The sequence below is a fragment of the Bactrocera latifrons genome, unplaced genomic scaffold (genome assembly GCF_001853355.1).
Source record: "Bactrocera latifrons isolate USDA-ARS-PBARC rearing strain unplaced genomic scaffold, ASM185335v1 scaffold_33, whole genome shotgun sequence".
Lineage (NCBI taxonomy): Eukaryota > Metazoa > Arthropoda > Insecta > Diptera > Tephritidae > Bactrocera > Bactrocera latifrons.
Window position 1 is genome coordinate 1,975,980 of NW_017536963.1, and position 18,655 is coordinate 1,994,634.

An 18,655-nucleotide genomic window follows, 5' to 3' on the forward strand; every position below is an offset into this window, starting at 1 on the left:
AATAAAAAAAAAAAAACAACAATAATAGCAACCAAAAAACTCCAAAAATTCCAACAAACTGCGTTCGAAAGTTGAAATGCAAATGGTTACGTATCCGCCATGGCACAACGTAAATTTTCTCAAACAAGTACAGTTCATTGCAAATAACGATGATTTTTTACTAAATTTCCGCTACACTTAAATATAATATATATCACTTCGAAATACCGACAAGTTGTGCCCGTTTTGGACATACGTACGGTACTTTTAAATTAAACAACATTCATACTTGGATCGATTTAATTACATATAATAGAAGTAAATGCTACGCACGATGGTTCTTTAATTGAAAGCAAACAAATTCACGCTGTAGCATATATACAAACAAATATGCATACAAATACACATTTGTCTTAAGGTACGCAGCCGATCAGGTGAACAAAAGTATATGTGTAAATATGTATGGATATATGTGTAAGTGTAATTTATGTGCGCTTTCAGGTACTCCTGCATAAAAGAAAAAAAATAGGCCCTGTAAGAAATTTTATGATTCCTCCTGAAAGCAGGAATAGTCCCATTTGGACTGCGACAGACGATTATTCGTTGGGACATCCAGAACTCATAGGTAGGAACCAAAAGACCTACGAATATCGGCAAAACCCCTAGARCCTGCCACAAATTTATTGAGTCATTCCAGTCAATTCGTCCGGTTCGTAAAAAGTTTGGCAACCAATGTACATCTGTTGCTATCTTGACGGCTATCATTTCTGCTTAAAAGACACTATAGTGGTCTAGCATACTGAAACCAGAGTTCTCAATCAACTTTTGACAGAAGACTGCCGCTCCAACCTTCCTTGAACTACGATCCAACTGTGAAAAGCCCCGGCGCTTCGTTTTTCCCCCGACTTCGCCTAGTTGGAGTGGAAAATAGTGTAATTTAAAGAAAAAATAACGTATAACAATTTTCGGTATCTTCGTAAGATACTGAACTTAAGTTATTTCTAGGAATGAACAATATTGTGTATTCAGTATACATATTTTTCGAAATAGTTGACATTTTTTGAAAATTTTCCGTATTAAATACATAAACTCCCCAAAAACCTGCTTTTTTCGCCATGCTGTCCTTGAAATAACCGAAAAATAATTGCAAAGCAGCCGCAAAAGAGAAAATTTAGCAGTCAGCTCAATTTCCCACAGGGTGCGCTACATGATAGACAGTTATGTATGTTTACACACCCACCTGCTTAAACATCTAATAATTGGCGCAGACACTGGAGAAGACAATAAAACAAAAGAATATCAGACGACTCTGGCACCTGCACACCAACACATAATAGCTTATATAGATTTCATTGAATGCCTGCATGTGTGTGCTAGGCTTGTGTAAATATGCGTGTATGAATGGCTAGCAATCCTACGCCCTTTTGCTTCAGTCAGCTTACGACGCGGCAATGGTGGCAGCGCAGTCACCACCTGCTGTCAATTCATGTAGTAGTCGTAGTAAAATCGCCACTGTGGAAATCCAAATGTTAACGGTACCCTAATTCACTGACTTAGCATGCGGCATAAGTTGACAAAAGAGTCACGGAATAAATTAGTGCTTAATCATACCGCCACTGCGCCGCAGCGCTAGACGAATGGACAAATGAAAATGAATTCGGTAAATTAACTTAAAAAAAAACCAAAAGGAGGCTAAATGTCTCAAAAATAGTAAAAAAAAATACTAACGGAAAAATGCAATTTCATCAGAATAAATGGCATAAAAAGTCCAACTAATTGGAGCGAAGGTGTGCAAACGACGAGTCTACGGTCAGCCGGATGAAGTGGAGTTAAAAGGAAAGCATAAAAAATCGATAGAAGTGAAAGAGCGAATTATTATGGCGACACACAACTTCAGTAAAAAAGTAATGAAAATGGTAAAATCAACAGGGTGACGGGAAATGAAATATTTTAACTACAAAAACAACAGAAAAAGTAGCGAATAATGAGAAATTATACACTTTCACACTCTACATATGATTCGGAAAGGAAGCTGCAGTTGAAATTTGCTAGCTCCGGCATCCATTTTTGGTATAGTGATTCCATTATAACTGCATTTCAGACAATAAATCTGAAAATACAAAAAAATTCAATGAAAACTGAAAAGAATAATAATTAAACTTTAAAATTCCGTCAAACTCTACGTCACACTTTTGCATGGAAACTTTCCAGTACTGAAATCTTAGTGCCTTTTTCTGCTTCGTGTAGTAATTTTCGCTTTGTTGTGGTTCAGCTAGTTGCCAAGGCTCTCTCCGATTTGTTTGCCCTATGATATAACACATACTACAGTTATGCGTGTAAACATATATGCATACATATCTACATTTATTTGTAAGACTTAGACTTTTGTCAGTAAAAACCTTGAAGTGGAAGGAATGAGCGACGTTAAATTTTCCATTCGTCCAAGGACTAACAGCTGAATGAAAAGCGCAATAGGAAGAGCATTCTAATGGTGACTGTATTTGTCTAGTGGGTTGAGTGTAGTTTTGCTACGCTACGAGATGTGATACTCTGGCAGCGTTTTGTGGATTCGAATATAAAGTTATTGCAAACGTCTGGTTTTGACAGAATTAGAAGCTTAGGTGATTTTCGTCAATTGGGTATACATATGTTGTGACACCTGAAGACTGGCAGACATTAAAATACTTATATACTCCTACATTTGTACAGAAGGAGAGTGGGTAGTTGACTAAAATTTGCTTATTTACACAGATTTGGTTGAATAATACATTTTGACAAAAAAGTTTTAAATCAAACGCAAAATATGTAATTATTTATTACAATTTATTTTGTCGCCTTTCAAGTAAATCCCACAAGATGCCACTTATAACAATGATTTCTCCAGTCCTATACACTTTTCAGAAGCACGTTTTGGGATGGCCCTCAGCGAATTTGGTTTTAACGTCTCAAAACGAGCAAATAGAGTTGTTTATTGACCGTCTGTCAAATAAATGAGACACCAACCACGAATATTAAAAAAAACACTGATAATCACCTTGATTTTTGAGCGTAAACCCTTGTTATAATGCTCTTGATGAATGTGGGTTCGGAATTCGCACTATCAAGCATGTACAAAGACTCCTGTTTTCGGTACTCTCTTTGAAAGCTCAGCTTCATCGGGACGAGTCGAGCAAGAACGCGTTTCATACCCAAAATATCCACCAAAATAAATCGAACGGACTCGCAAGAGATGTCGAACTCTTTTGCCATCTCTCTAACACTTGGCTGACGAATTTGAAGCACCATATTCTTCACTTTCTTGCCGTGGCATCTTTTTAACGATCTCTCGACCGTCTTTGAAGGTTTGTACCACTCGCTTGTGTTTTTGATAAAACTGATGCACCGCAATCCTTTTCTAACATTCGTAACGATTCCGCATACTGAAACATCCTATAAAACTCCGGTGCCGAGGTGAATAGATGATGTCGAAATAATCATCCACAACCCCTAAGAAGGAAAAGCTACCCATAAGAGAGTGACAACAGACGGATGCGAGTGACGAAGTTGAGAAGAGGTTGCCGCTCCCAAAGTGTCGCCTTCCCTTAAATGATGAAGTTAGCAATGTCAACAATATAAATACCGAGGTAAAAATTGTGCATCTGAGTTAGACGAGATATTCGGCATTTATAGGAAGCTTCCGCCGGAACTGGATAAAATCAAAAAGGGATGCAAAACATACAAACGCTATTCAATGCAAGTAATAGATTTTCCGAAACGAGCTGCACCAAAGCCCATTGGAGCAGGAGTCTTAGGAATGGGGACCCGGACACCCGTATGACATATAGTAAAAGCGAAACGAAACAAAAACAATCAACACTAAATGGGCAAATATATGACAAGATACAGAAGCAAAAGCGGCCCAGAACTTGAGTATGGCCCGGAGTAGTGCTAATTAAACTGCCAGAACGTTACAGTTATGTCGAGGTCCTTCCAAACATACGAAAACAAGTTACGACACTTCAAGATAAGGTGGAGGTCCGAGCAAAGTGGAAACAAAATCAGACGCACTGCCCCTCGAACTGAAGAAAGGGAAGGAACCGAAACCAGAGCTACAAAATGCGCTTAAGAGCAATCTGCATGGTTCAGCTCTTATAAGCGAAGATGAAAGCCAAAATACAGAATTAAAACCTTCACTCATTAACCACCGCAGCATAAGTCAAGATCTCTGTAAGACGACTCCTAGAGGAAGCAGATGAAAAAATTGTAGAGAGGATCAGCGCTCCAAATACTCGCTCGTATATACAGTTATATAAACTGATAGCGCAAACAGAGTACTAAAAGGAGGTCACATAAAAATAAGATGGATCAGCTGCAGGATCAAGCTTATGAAGGAAATTAAATAATACTAAAGATGATTTTGTTTCGGCCAACTGCAATGGGAATGCAAAGGACCCGACAGAAAAGGGCAAGGATTATGCATAAGATGTGGGACACAAGCTGAAATATTGCAAAAATCCTTCGATCAGAAATATTTGTTCGAAGATTGTAGCATTGTCTTGAACAATAATCTATGCTGAAATTTGAAGAGATTCCTTGACAAATAAAAAAATTGATAATTTATGAACTTGACTTTGATCCAACAGTTGGTATGGCATAATAATTTCGGATTGCTATCTCACAGACTGAGCGGATAGTTCGCGCAAACAGACGGACATGGCGATATCGACTGTAAAGTCTAAAGTCTATGCGACAAACCCTTGAACGAGTGATCGAAAATTGGTCTAAATAGATGGACTTTCTGAGACGTAGCCGCAACCAACATTTGGAAAGATAATTTTCAAAAAAAATACCAAAGAATGTTCTTTCGAATAATAATAAACATTATCCATACAATTTGATGTTTCAGTCTTTGTTCCTTAAAAAAGTAGGGATCATGCTTTACTTTATACTGCCGACGTTTCTTTATGCGTGTTACAAACTTCGTGCGAAACTAAGTACACTTAGGGTATAATAAATGACACAGCCTATAGAGCCTACAGAGTTTAATAAGTTTTCTTACTGAGTAAAAATCTGAGACTGAGGTTATAACTATCTTTACTTGTAATATATATTTTAGAGCTAGTATAGTTTATGTTGTTGGGAAACTAAAAGCGCTATAAGCTCCAATCACAGGTAAAAAGTAATGTCTATCCAGTTAAGCATATCATGAGCTATGAGCATTTAATAAGAATCTCAACATTAATATGAAAGCAATTAATTATGTGTTTCTTTCTACTTTACTCGCAGGCATAAATACAATGGGTTTAACGGAATATTTCAATTGATTTGTATAATTGCCAAAAGCATGAGAAAGCCTTGGAGACCAATTGATCACTATAATTCAGTGTAATTACAGGCAATACAGTTATCGAAGTTTGATTTTTATTATTATAAAAGGTGGAATTGGCAGCGGAGAAGAATTAACAAAGGTAACAGGTAATATATTTAATTTGTAATTTAAGAACTTACAACATTTTTCTTCTGACAGCTGACATAAGTGCACACAAATAGTAATAAGAAAATGGCGAAGACTAAAACTAATAACCTGCTAATGCATGGACTCATTTTGGTAGCTATTTTGGCGACTGCCAAAAGTGCCGAGGCGGAAATTACAATGGAGGCAGCTTTTCAAGGTACAAACATACGAATTCCGACATATTATATATACATGTGTATGTATGTATATAACAGTTACGTATATTTTTACGACTTCATCAAACGTCACACGAGTCAGGAGTTTCAATTCTCCCCTTGCAAGTCTCGAATTTGGCATTTGGTAATAGCAGTAGTCAACAGGCTTCCACAGAAATGTAATATGGCTGTCAAAAATTGTAGTGTTGAAAATTAGCTGTGGTTGTCATAATTTTATAACACTTGCCATGAGGGTGGCAATCACATAATGTAAAGAAATATGCCGATGTTCATATCATGTCTCTTGAACGGAGTGAGAAAATTCCATCGAAAAAATCCTGTTATAATTCAAGGGTGGTACCCTAACCCTTTGAAATTCGACTTTCATGAAACTAGAACTATCGCCAACAAAATGTAGAAGGTGTGTTAAAGCATGAGAACGGACGTTATTGATACTGTTTTGGAGACATAACAGTATTTTCATATATCATTTAAGACAAGAGGTTTATGAGGTAAAAAAACATACTCGATAGACGGGGCTGAAATCAAAACGTAACTTAAGATTTGACTATGAATGTAGTCAATGTGTATATCACACACAGTTCATCGTTCCATCGAAAGCTATATTCATCGTTGCTAATGCGCTAAGGACCTTAAATCTTCCACAGAACCTTTTGCTCGAAAACTCGTATCGTCGTCTCATCAGATGTTGTCATCGTCCATGCCTCTACACCATGTTATAGGACTAGAATAATGAGTGACTTATAGAGTTTGGTTTTTGTTCGTCGATAGTGGACGACTGTTTGTTAGATGACAGGAGATATTTCGTCTTGTCCTCGTTTGCTACAAGACCCATTTGCATCGCTTCCTTATCTTGTCTGGAGAAAACAGAACTAACGACGCCTAAGTTGAGGCCAATTATATCAATACAGTCGGTGTACGTTAGCAGCTGTACACTCTTATAGAAGATGGTACCTTCTCTATTTAGTTCTGCAGCTCGAATTATTTTCCCCAAGAATAGGTTGAAGAAGTCGCATGATAGGAAGTTTTTTGTGAAACTTCGTTTAGTATTGACCGGCTCGATCCTGACGGAGCTTTTGATATTGCTCAACGTCAGTTTACGCAGCCGCATTAGTTTTGCGGGGGCAGTAAATTCAGACATAGCGGCAGCCCCTTTTCGTGCTGTCAAAAGTAGCTTTGAAATCGATGTAGATGTGCTGTGTGTCGATCCTCTTTGCACGGGTCTTTTCCAAGATTTGGCGCATGGTGAATATCTGGGCAGTTGTTGATGTTCCAGTCCTAAAGTCATACTAATAAGGTTCAATCAATTTGTTGATGATGGGCTTTAATCTTTTATATAATACGCTCGATAGAACCTTATATTCAATTCAGGAGACTTATGCCACGGTAATTGGCTAAGATTGTGGGGTCTTCCTTTTTGTGAATTGGGTAGAGCACACTTAAATTCAAATCGTTGGACATGCTTTCGTCCGACCATATTGTACAAAAAAGCTGATGCATTCTCCTTATCAGTTCTTCGCCGCCGCCGGCAATTCATCAGCTTCGCCGCTTTGTTGTTCTTTAGGCGATTAATCGCTATTCGAACTTCTTCATGGTTGGGCAACGGAACGTCCGCTATATCGTCTCAACAGTTGGCCAATCGGGTTCACTATCTCTTGGTGTTATGCTTTCTCTGTCATTCAGCAGGCTAGAGAAGTGTTCTAGGCATCAGTTACTAGATCACCTCTGAGGGTTCTACAAGAGTCTAGTCAAGATCATTTACTTAAGAATTGTTCAAGAACTGCTTTCAATTACGAGGACTTTTCAAGTTCTGCTCTAACAAAACAAAGTTTTAGCTTTTTGTTTGAGATCATATTCTACAACGTGGGCGACTTTAACTAATTAATATTTACACAGTATTAGAGTAAGGAACCTGATTCTTTTAATTTTAGTTCTTGTCTTTTTTATATATGTGGGCTTCAAAAAGGATGTATATATAATATATATTATACATTATTCAATGTAATTTTTACCTCACATTTAGGTCACTGTGGTCACACGAGTCCATGCGAACAGTTATGCTACGAAATCCACGATGGAATGTACGAGTGCGATTGCATTGAAGGGTACGAGCTGAACAAAAACGGTTACAGCTGTCAAGGTAAGTGGATGTCAAGTCAAATGATTATCGGAACTAGTCAATATTTTAAGTTTTAAAGAGGCTGAGGAATCCTTTTTTTGTTGGAGTCATAATATTGACAGTTCTGGGAAGTCAAAAAAGTCGGAGGTACCAATAGATAGGACAAACATTTTTTCCGGGACTCTCTTTTTATTCAAACATCCATTGACTTAACAAACTTTCCCATCTGAAGACTCGGAACAAATTTTTCAACTGATATTTTTTACAACTTCACTTTCCACTTTTCTTAGTAATAAACTCCACAAACAGTGCGGATGGTCATTCGAAATCCGATGAGGACGTACTTTATCAAAAAGGCGCTTCATTTAGCGCCAAGCTTGGTTATGCGCCCTCAACATCATCAATGACTGGTGACACAGCGAATCGGGAGGCTTCAGCGCCCCTTTCCTCGGCATCATTCTCGATGGAGGATGTCGAGGGTGTAGAGGATGACAACTTTTTCTACGATGACACGAAACGCAACGACCAGCGTACAAAGGTCAATTCAAACGATTATTACATATCATCTGAAGACGTCTATTTCAGTAATGGCGATGAACAAGAGTTAACTAATACTAGCCAAGATGTACCTGAGTTGAAAACTAAATTGACAGAACCAACAACGACACGGAGCGCAATCAATTCCCGCCGCGTTGTAGTAACTGCCACAACTGACGATCCCCTAGAAGCGTCCACAAATAAAAAATCCATACGAATTCATTTGAAAGCGGAACCTAAACCCACTGCGATAAATAACGGGCCGCATAAGACAAGGAATTCAGCTCGCATTCAAAAGGGCACACCGTCAGTAATATCAACAACTACACAAGCAATTAATCCCAATGATAATAATAAAAATAAGATAGTGAATACACTGAATAATGACCTGGACATAGATGAGCCCAGCTTTGGTGGTGTCGCCGTCAAGCAGCCCCATCTGCGCACATCCAGTCAGAGTCAAAGTACATATCAGGATCAGCACACTGCGGTGGCAGCGGATCTCTACAATAAAAACAATAAAAGAAACAACACAAAACAGTCTGCTGCAGCAAGCGCGACCTATAAATTGAGCAAGTTGAGCACTACGAGAGCAAACAGCTCAGCTTCTACGAAGTAAGTTCACATTTATTTAAAAAAAACATCATTGTATTCACTTTATTCATTGTCCTCTTAGTGGTCACGCTTGCGATTTGGATTGCGGCACGGAAGGTGTGTGCGAACGTGTGGACGACGCTAACAAATGCCTTTGCCCCTTTGGAAGAAGTGGTGAGAGGTGCTCGGAAGGTGAGTAGAGTGATATGATGACTTAGAGCTCACAATGAAATCGATTTTTTACCTTGCAGAAATCAAAATACGCACGCCGAAGTTTTCGAAGCATTCGTGGTTAGCCTTTCCGGCATTGAGGGGTGCTTATAAGCATGTGCAGGTAGGCGGAAAACTAATTTGACAGTTCATATATAGGCTGGATAAGTTAGTCCGAGAGACTGAGCTTAAGGCTGGTATACTCCTGCTTATAGTCTATTGGTTACTAACAGGAGTATGAAGACTAAGAAGTATTTATTCTAAAACCGTTAGAACTTTTCTATTTGAAGCTTCCTAACCTCCATCCTGAAAAAACTCTTGATATTCATAGAGAAACTTGGATTTGATATCTCAAATATGAAGCGAGCAAGATGGTCAGAGATGCAGGACGTAGGGAGTATTATGAAATTTTTTTCTTTATTGGTGTAGACACGCATAAGCGATTATAGCTGAGCTTAGACGGCGCGCAGACGTTCTTTCTTTTCGCTGTTTGGCGCAAATTAGAGATTCTAAGTGTAGCCATGTCTTTCTCCACCTGATCTTTCCAAAGGAGTGGAGATCTTGCTTTCCTCTGCTTCCCTCCGCAGGTACTGCGTTGAATACTCTCGGAGCTGAAGTGTTTTCGTCCATTCGGATGACAAGGCCTAGCCAACGTAGCCGCTGTATTAATTCGCTGAACTATGCCATGGTACATCTCGTACAGCTCAACCTTCCATCGGCTGACATTTTGGCGTTAATATTGTTTCCAAGATAGACGAAATTATTTACGACTCTTAACAATGACGTAGGAGCCAAGTCTTGAGAATGACGTCTGTTTGTTTGATGACAGAGATATTAGATTTAAACAACTGAGATATAAGCCGCGTTTGATATTTGAAGACACCACGAGAGGCCAATAATTACTTTACTTAATCTTTCAGTCAGTCTAGTCGATCTTGTTCATATTGACATACTGTTCTTTCAATGGATTTTCTTTTCAAAAAATGTCAATGTCGGTGATTACTTTCCATTGATTGAAGTCCTAAAAATTCGTTATTATTACTAAGAGGGCTGTGGGTCCAAATACTAATTGCTGCTTTTTGAAATAATAATTCACAACATAACAAAGAGATAAGGGTCGTAAATCTTCCCATAATCCTTTCTTTCTCCGTGATAAGGCAAATTTAGTTCAAATTTGTAACAAATCTTAAAAGATACCTCGAAATATGGTAATGACAATCTTTATCTGAATAAAATTAAAGTTCTTTTCATATGACAATTAAATATACTATACTCTCTTTTTACAGATACGAGTAGAATTTCGACCAGAGTCATTCGATGGTATTATACTACTAAGTGGTGAGAGAGATGACCTCACTGGAGATTTCATGGCGCTTCTATTAAATAAAGGATTCGTTGAGTTTTGGTACAAGCTCCTTGATTTCACTTCTCAAACCAATTTTTTTATAAACATTTATATATTCTACCAAAAGGTTTGACTGCGGATCTGGCGTAGGCAGTGTTCGGTCAAGTGAGACAATATTGTTGAACGAGTGGAACTCGGTGATAATTTATCGTCACCGTTGGGATGCCTGGTTGGTACTAAACCATGGCACCAAAGTTCAGGGTCGCTCTAATGTAAGTTTTGCTCAACGCTATATCTTCGTGAAATGTTTATACACATAAATATTACTTGTTTTAGGGACTTTTTTCTCGCATAACATTCCGTGAACCGGTCTTTCTGGGCGGCACTGGCAACATAACGGGCTTAACAAAGCGTTTACCCGTCAATAATGGTTTTATCGGCTGCATAAGACGCTTTGTGGCAAACGAACATGAGTACAAGTTCGAGGAACATCCACTGGGTGATGTTACCAAGGGTTTTGACATACGTAAGTCTTATTTGGATTTAAGTAAGTGGCAGTATACTTATTCACCTGCGTCTTATTTTGCAGAGGACTGCGTAACTGACAAGTGCTTCACATACCCTTGTCAACATGGCGGCAAGTGTTTGCCCTCAGATCAGGGCGCTGTTTGCCTATGTCCCATAGGATTTGTCGGCGACCTTTGCGAAATACGTATGGATCTTCAGGTTAGTTGCAGTTTATAATATAATTTCTATTTCTAACAAAATCTTCTTTTCAGGTACCGGCTTTTAATGGTTCGTCCTACCTGCGTTATGCGCCACTCGGAGATAGTGCGTTGATTTGGTTGGAACTGAAGGTTAGTTGTACAGTTAGCTAAATATTTGAGATGGAGAAGAGTACTTCATGTTGCTTCTTCTTAGATTATTTTGAAAGCGGAACAACCTGATGGTCTAATATTGTATTCGGGCTCGACGAAACATGGTGATTTCATCGCCCTATCGCTGAGCGGTGGTTTTGTTGAGTTCGTCTTTGATCTTGGCAGCGGTCCAGCTATTGTAAGGTATGTATTAATTTATTTTAGCGGTATAAAACATTACACAAATAGTTTATGTAATACTATCAAGTTGAGAGTTTTTGATGGAAAAGAAATCAGAAGTCGTTTCACTTACACAACCCCTATTGCTCTGGAAACGATGTATGTTGAAGGTCGGAATATGCATTTTATACTGCGTACGAAGTTTAGTCTAAGGGAACAAAAGAAAGAAAGCTTCTTGAAATGATATTATCATATCTTGAAATCAGGGCTTTTAATTGTATGTGCAATCTACAATCTGGAGATCTGTATTCGAAAGTTGAACCCACGCTATTAAAAGTTAAGGGCTTTATTCTTATCGCTTATTAATTAAATTAATCAAAACGCAATATTCACCACGTGGTGTATTTGAAGTTATTTGATTCTTAATCAGGTAGATATAAAAACGGACTATCTACCCCATGGTGAATTTATACTTGAAAAAAAAAAATATTCAGCGCGTGGTGTATTAATCTAAAATTCAATGATTTAGATAGTGAGCTGTATGAAACTAGTGTATACTTTTTAGAGAGGAATAACCACCACGTGGCATATTAGAAGAAAAAGTTAGATGGTTTTTAATTACATAGATATAAAAGCAGACTACTCACCATATGGTGTATTTATAAAAAAATATTCACCAAGTGGTGTATTAACGTAAACAATCGACATTTCAATTATTTAAATTATGAGCTGTATGAAACTAATGTATATTTTTTAGATATGAATAACCACCACGTGGCGTATTAGAAGAACAGTCAGTCGGTTAGGTGATTCTTAATTAGATAACCTTTTCCTCTGCAACTTGTGGATATTTTAAGGAGTGCTTTTGTTGTAATAATAAACTCGGCAATTTATTGAACAAGCCAAATACTTTTGGTGTCGTTAAACATGTTCTTTTCCGGTATTAGTTCTACTGGTCGGCATACACAGACTTACTGGTTCTTGGCAATGCCAGATGGAGGTTCAGTTCATTTCAATTTAAGTTGCTGAAGTCTTCGTCATACAGGACGGCAACGCCTTTTGCGAACCTTAACAGCTACTTGAAGTCTAATTTGATACTTCATCTAGTACCTTGAACTTCGAAGCACCTAAATATTAGTTTTTTATATATGTAGGTTTTTAAAACATTTATAGATATTTTTAAGTTCGGAAATCGTTTAAAGTGATCTTATTCTATGTATATATGTAAATATTTTTGTTAATACTGAGCTCAAAAGTTGCATATTTCTGCCAACAGGAGTGAGTACCCTTTGAGCATTGGACAATGGCATACTGTAAAAGTGTCCCGAACAGCAAGACTAGCGGTTCTAAAGGTAAATGAAATAACAAACAAAAAAAAACACTTAAAATGCGAATATTGAATTACCGTTATATCAATACATTTTTAACAGATCGATACATATCCAGAAGTAATGACAATCTCCTCAAATGGTTTCTGGCATCTTTCACTGCCTGAAAATATCTTTCTGGGCGGCGTGAATCACGAAGATAAGCTACCGTTGGATCTGAAATCGAAACCGTTTTTCGTGGGCTGCATACAAAAGGTAGAAATACATTTCAGAGAAGGCAATATTTCTTAAATTATATAAACATAATTATATTTCAGATCGATATCAATGGACACTCACTGGCGATTATTTCGGAAGCTTTAGGCGGTACAAATATCGGCAATTGCCCGCATGCTTGCGTGGCTAGGCCGTGTGGGCCACTTGCCGACTGCATACCTCAAATGGAGAGTTACGAATGCCGTTGCAATGCGTTCAGTACTCAATGCAATAAGGCAGCCGAGGTGCCGATAGAGGAATTACAAAAGAATAAAGCGAAGAAGAAGGAAAATAAAGAAAAACATAAAATTTACAGTAAACATATTGCACATTTACCTAAGCATACGAAGGCAGGTGGACACTCCAAATTGCATATGAGTAAAGTGCTTTCTAAGGGTATAAAAGCGCCCAAAACCCACCACACTACAATCAGTCCCTCAACAGAGCGAACCACCACTTCAAGCCACAAACGCATGGAACACGACAGCCGGCGTAGGCAGTCGTGGGAACCGCTTATGGTGGAGGATGATGTGGTTGAGAAGGCAGACGATGATATCATATATCGAGATACGCGTCATCTGGATGACGAAAGTTACTATAATGAAGAACCATTACAAAGCAAACATAAGAAACAAAAGCGTAAAGAGAAACACGCGACTAAAGAAAGTCAGGTGTGGTTAACGAAACACCGTGAAAGTTCCAAGGTTCGCGGTAAAGATGATCAGCAACATAAAAACGTCTACAATTTTAAATTAAGCCGATTGCCGACACACTACGAAAGTTTCCAAACGAATCCGGAAATCGACATACTGACATTCGATGAGAATGTCGAAGTGGAAATTGGTGTGGACCCAGACAAAGATTACGAGCAGAAGCCGGATGTTAAACAGAAAACTGTTAACGATAACCACAACGACATTTTATCGGAGCAAGATGTTTTCAAGCAAGATGATTTCGATAGCATACCGCCTGCGTGGAAAAATGATATGTACGAAGATGATCGGCGGCATGCGCACGATGCCATGAACGAAGAAACCAAATCCGAACCATTTTTTGTGGACGACATATTGTTCGACAGTAAAAGCGACGGCACTGACGATTATCATCGCAAGGAGTTGGTACAGGATATGCGACGCATACTCGCCAATGGACCTGAGAATACATCTAATAATAAAGCGCTTAAGTTAGTCGTAGATGAATACGATTACGAAAGTGAGGATATTAGTCAAGAAGACCCAACGAAATTCAATATAGATGAGAAAAATAGTTTTAATGACACTTTTAGTATGTCCTCGGAACTTGATGCTGAGTTTAATGAAATGAATGATGATATTCTCGAAGCGGTGCAGACAGTCGTTACGGAAAAGGCGACTACAGTTAAACAAAACAAACCATCCCCCACCATTGATACCCAAACGGATTGGAGTTTATTGAAGAAAATGCAATTACCGGCGGATCATCAGAGCCATTTTGTTGGCGTACGCAAGAATTTCGGCGCTTGCTTTGCTGGCGAAGACAGTTACTTTCATTACAACGATGCTGAGACGATGAGTCAGGTTATAAGCTACAATATAGACTTGAATTTACGCATTAAGACGCACTCACCGAATGGCGTTATTTTGTGGACTGGACGACAAGCCACGACGGAGGATAATGCTGACTTCCTATCTTTGGGTATAGAAAATGGGTATGCAACTGAATTTATTTAATAGGCTATGATCATAATACAATCGAGACCTACTAGAGTCAGAATTATCAAATAAACATTTATAAGGATTTTGAGACGTTTTGTCTTTGCGTTAAATATTTTAAGTGATCTTTTCTATATAAAAACTTTAACCTTTTATTTCCTGCAAACTTCAGTTATCTACATTTCCGCTATGATTTGGGTTCCGGAGAGGTCGATATAAAATTCAACACGAGCCGAGTGAGCGACGGTCTTTGGCATCGAGTCCGTGCATTCAGGTAAGTCAAATGTGTTGGATGTATTTATATAGACTGATTGTGTTGAGCTTCAAATAACTGAAACTCGTCAGTTTTTTTATTATCTTGTATATTTCAATGGGTTGATAACTAAGAAAATGTTGATGTCAAGTTATCCCTATAGGAGTATACTACAGCTCTATCTACATATAGATCCAAAATGTATGGAATGAGGAAGTACTAGGTATAGAGAAGACATGTAAAGTTCGATTGAATAAATATGTGAGGTTCCAGAAAACAGCCAGATAGCAGGCAGCATTGCTGGCGTTGTCCGTGGCACAGATTAATTTCAACGTAGCCAACAACTGCAGGAAGGCTTTAAACTCACTGACGGATGAACTCCACTCGTCCATGAATTTGTTCCCAAAACGAAAAGACAGCCGAATTGGCAAAGCCATGAGTCTTTTATATGCCAAGATTTACGTGGAAGTCCTCAAACGAAGAGTCAATCGGGTCCGACAAGACATTGCAGCCGATAGGAATTTGCACCCCGGTTCACACCGCCTTTCTTGTGAACAGCTACCTAACCAAGGCCGACATCCTAACGATTCCGAAGCCGCCCTACAGCGCAGATGTCCGGGGGTCACATTTTTTGTTTCCTTGCATCCATGCACCTCGGCTCTAAAGGCTATTCCGGGAAATGTCTTCCGCGACGCCTTTAGTGCTTGGAAATCGGGCTGATAGCGCTGCATCAACGCAGAAGGAGCTTATCCTATTAATTTCCGGACAAACCGGAAATACCATACAGACTGACAGCTAAAAAATGGGCATGCCTTATAACAATATTTACTGCGGAAATTCCTTTTGGAAGGTGATTGCTGAGTTTGGTAAACGAAATGCTAGGTTGAGTTTTACGGATTTTTCCTTCTTCCCCCCCCTTATTCCGCCGATTTTCGTCCAAAGGACAGCCTTTCTGTAGAGATTATTTCGTAAATTGGTCGAATAACTTCATTCTATAGCTTTTTGATCTAGTTACAATTAATATTATAAATATTAGTGAAAATGATGTATATTAGTTAAGGAGTATCAATCCCAAAATATTAATGGTGTCGAATTACTTCATGATAACTGAGTTCTTCGACCTCGCAAAAATCATTGTCTTACATTGTTGTTGTAGCGGAGAGTTCTGCCGAGTTGACAGTCTTTGACTGTAGTGGGAACTGTGTTTCTTCACTCCTCATACGAGCGCGATTACTACCAAATTACATAGCTTGGATGTACTGAAAGAACCTTCAAATGTATCTAAATACTGCATTCCAAACAATTACAGAATGCCTTTTAATGTATGGGCATGCTTCCGTTCAAGAAACATAAGGTGCTACAAGAGTTTCTGCTGGCAAGTTTTCGCAGTCGCGTGCTTGAAGTGAAGCAGCTTACTTGGGATATCAAGATGTCTTTCCTTGATTACGTCTACGACATCGGACAGTACGCCGACCAAACCACGAACGCACAAAGATTTACAGGCGCACTGACCGCCATTCTCATTAGAGCCATAAACACATTCACCGATTCTCTCTATGTGAGTGGTGTACTTCAACTCAAGCCACCAATAATTGCAGACAAAGAGCTCGAGTTTTTCTAGAACCTGGAGTGACCTTTGCGCAACTCCTGCTATTTATCTAGAACATACTTCGACATACCAAATATATTTCATTACAGACGAAGGGCTCCAGCTGTCTGGCGAATCTAGTGTGACCCTTGCATAACTTCTTTCTGAATACTGTACCCTTCTTATGTCCACTCTTTCATTTCCAACTTATTATCTCATCTAACACCACTCTCCCTATGATTCGACTCGGTCGAAACAGAACACTTCCTGACCCTACCGTTTGTTGACTTTTATGACAGCCTGCCCGAACCTTACCGCCTTAAGCGTGGACTAAATAACCGTTACAACAACAACCGAGAATGTCCACAAGAAAAAATATCGGTGCCGAAAAAGAAATTCGACTAATTTTTTATCATTCATATATGTATAATATGTATATGTACATAATATTTGTTGTGTTTTATTTACCTTCAACAGAGACTCACAGGCTGGCTACTTGGAGATAGATGGCAGAAAAACAACAACACAATATTCACCGGGCAAATTAAAACAATTGAATACAGACACCGGACTCTATGTCGGTGAGTGGCTCGAAAGAAATTCATTTGCTTGCAAATTTTTAAGTGAAGTCTTATAAAAAATATAAAATTTTTTTGCAGGTGGCATGCCCAATGCGATTTACTTCACACGACGAAAATATGCGAATGGCATTGTCGGCTGCATTTCGGAGATCGTGTTGGCTGGCGAATTGAAATTGAATTTCGATCCTAACACGCTGGGGACAGCACACAATGTCGAAACGGGATTACTTTGAAATACCGTTATAAAAACGTATCAACAACCGTCAATACTACTGACACTAGTTTAATAGTCTGTTTGGTTTGTTCGAGCAGTGAGTACTTTTTCGGTTTGTACAAAGAGATGATTTTACACTCAAACAACAAAAAAGCAAAAAGAGGAAAGAATTAAAACTAAGTTAGTTAAACTTAGAAGGTAGCTAATATTATATGTATATGTACATGTATACTATAAATATATACACACCAACACACATACACGCTCACACCAATTTGCAGCTGCAAAAATTGCGCATAAATAACGTACATGCATACACACACACACAAACATATGTATATGCATAATAGGTCTATATACACACGTACATATATTTAACTATATATAAATATACATATATATTTTAAATAATGCTTCAACTAAGCCTGTGACTGTCAATATTTAAATAAAAAAAATTAAAAAACAAACTATTACAACAAAAATGTATGCAAAACAGCACACAAAATATTGTAGTAGAACATACAAAAAAAATTAAAATCCAAAAATAAAAAAAATAAAAATTAAATAAAAATAAATGAAAAATTGAAAATATAAAATTAAAATAAAAAAAAAATTATGTAATACTAATGAAAACGCGCGTAATGAACTTAAGAAGGCTAATTTGCATCGCATTTTTCTACAAAAACAAAAAACAAGCAAATTTAATAAGAAAACATATTGAAAACCAAAAACTGAGAAAGTAAGGTCAGTTGTACTGAATGTTTAACTTGAATTCTCACCAAATCTGTAAGCCACGTAAACGTAAGCAAAAACAAACGGAAATCGGATGTTAAAAATAACGGTGCAGCGCGTGAAAACAGCCGTTTGCGCTGTGAGCGACACTTAATAAATAAAAAATATAAAAATGCATACATACAGAGAACACACATACATACATGCATAAGCATATGTGTTCGTCTGTGTGCATACTTGCATAACTATATACTATTTATAAGCATAAAAATGAAGTAGTGTAGATATTGGTGTAAACAGAAATACTCAGCCATCACACCCACACACACACAAATGCATACATATTAACGTCTGCTGCAGAAGTAACGATAATTTATTTGGTGTTGTAGTGGTAATTGTAAGTTAACTTTAAAGTCACAAAACTATATATGAAACGGTAGATGTGCAGCTACGATATCATTTATGTTTAAGAGCTGGAGTATAGAAACGAAAAATATATATTAAAAAACAAGCAGACGGCGA

The 18,655-nt window shown here is 38.0% G+C and overlaps 1 protein-coding gene across 3 annotated transcripts in view; it reads left to right on the top strand.

The window, feature by feature from the left end:
- Window positions 1–17,847, top strand: part of LOC108971168 — a 20,676-nt gene extending 2,829 nt beyond the window's left edge. Inside the window, exons 1-19 of one of the 3 annotated variants that reach the window (XM_018937047.1) lie at window positions 1,748–1,883; window positions 5,245–5,426; window positions 5,486–5,630; window positions 7,673–7,789; window positions 8,059–8,920; window positions 8,982–9,091; window positions 9,151–9,233; window positions 10,396–10,514; window positions 10,582–10,726; window positions 10,791–10,980; window positions 11,044–11,180; window positions 11,234–11,311; window positions 11,376–11,515; window positions 12,768–12,843; window positions 12,922–13,074; window positions 13,137–14,761; window positions 14,938–15,039; window positions 17,084–17,187; window positions 17,266–17,847. In XM_018937047.1, the coding sequence (XP_018792592.1) occupies window positions 5,519–5,630; window positions 7,673–7,789; window positions 8,059–8,920; window positions 8,982–9,091; window positions 9,151–9,233; window positions 10,396–10,514; window positions 10,582–10,726; window positions 10,791–10,980; window positions 11,044–11,180; window positions 11,234–11,311; window positions 11,376–11,515; window positions 12,768–12,843; window positions 12,922–13,074; window positions 13,137–14,761; window positions 14,938–15,039; window positions 17,084–17,187; window positions 17,266–17,420 (4,308 nt within the window). In that variant the 5' untranslated portion in view covers window positions 1,748–1,883; window positions 5,245–5,426; window positions 5,486–5,518 and the 3' untranslated portion in view covers window positions 17,421–17,847. Of the gene's footprint in view, window positions 1–1,747; window positions 1,884–5,244; window positions 5,434–5,485; window positions 5,631–7,672; window positions 7,790–8,058; window positions 8,921–8,981; window positions 9,092–9,150; window positions 9,234–10,395; window positions 10,515–10,581; window positions 10,727–10,790; window positions 10,981–11,043; window positions 11,181–11,233; window positions 11,312–11,375; window positions 11,516–12,767; window positions 12,844–12,921; window positions 13,075–13,136; window positions 14,762–14,937; window positions 15,040–17,083; window positions 17,188–17,265 lie in introns of those variants that run through there. The other 2 variants (XM_018937046.1, XM_018937048.1) reach the window with 2 other exon arrangements.
- Window positions 17,848–18,655: the final 808 nt, after the last annotated feature.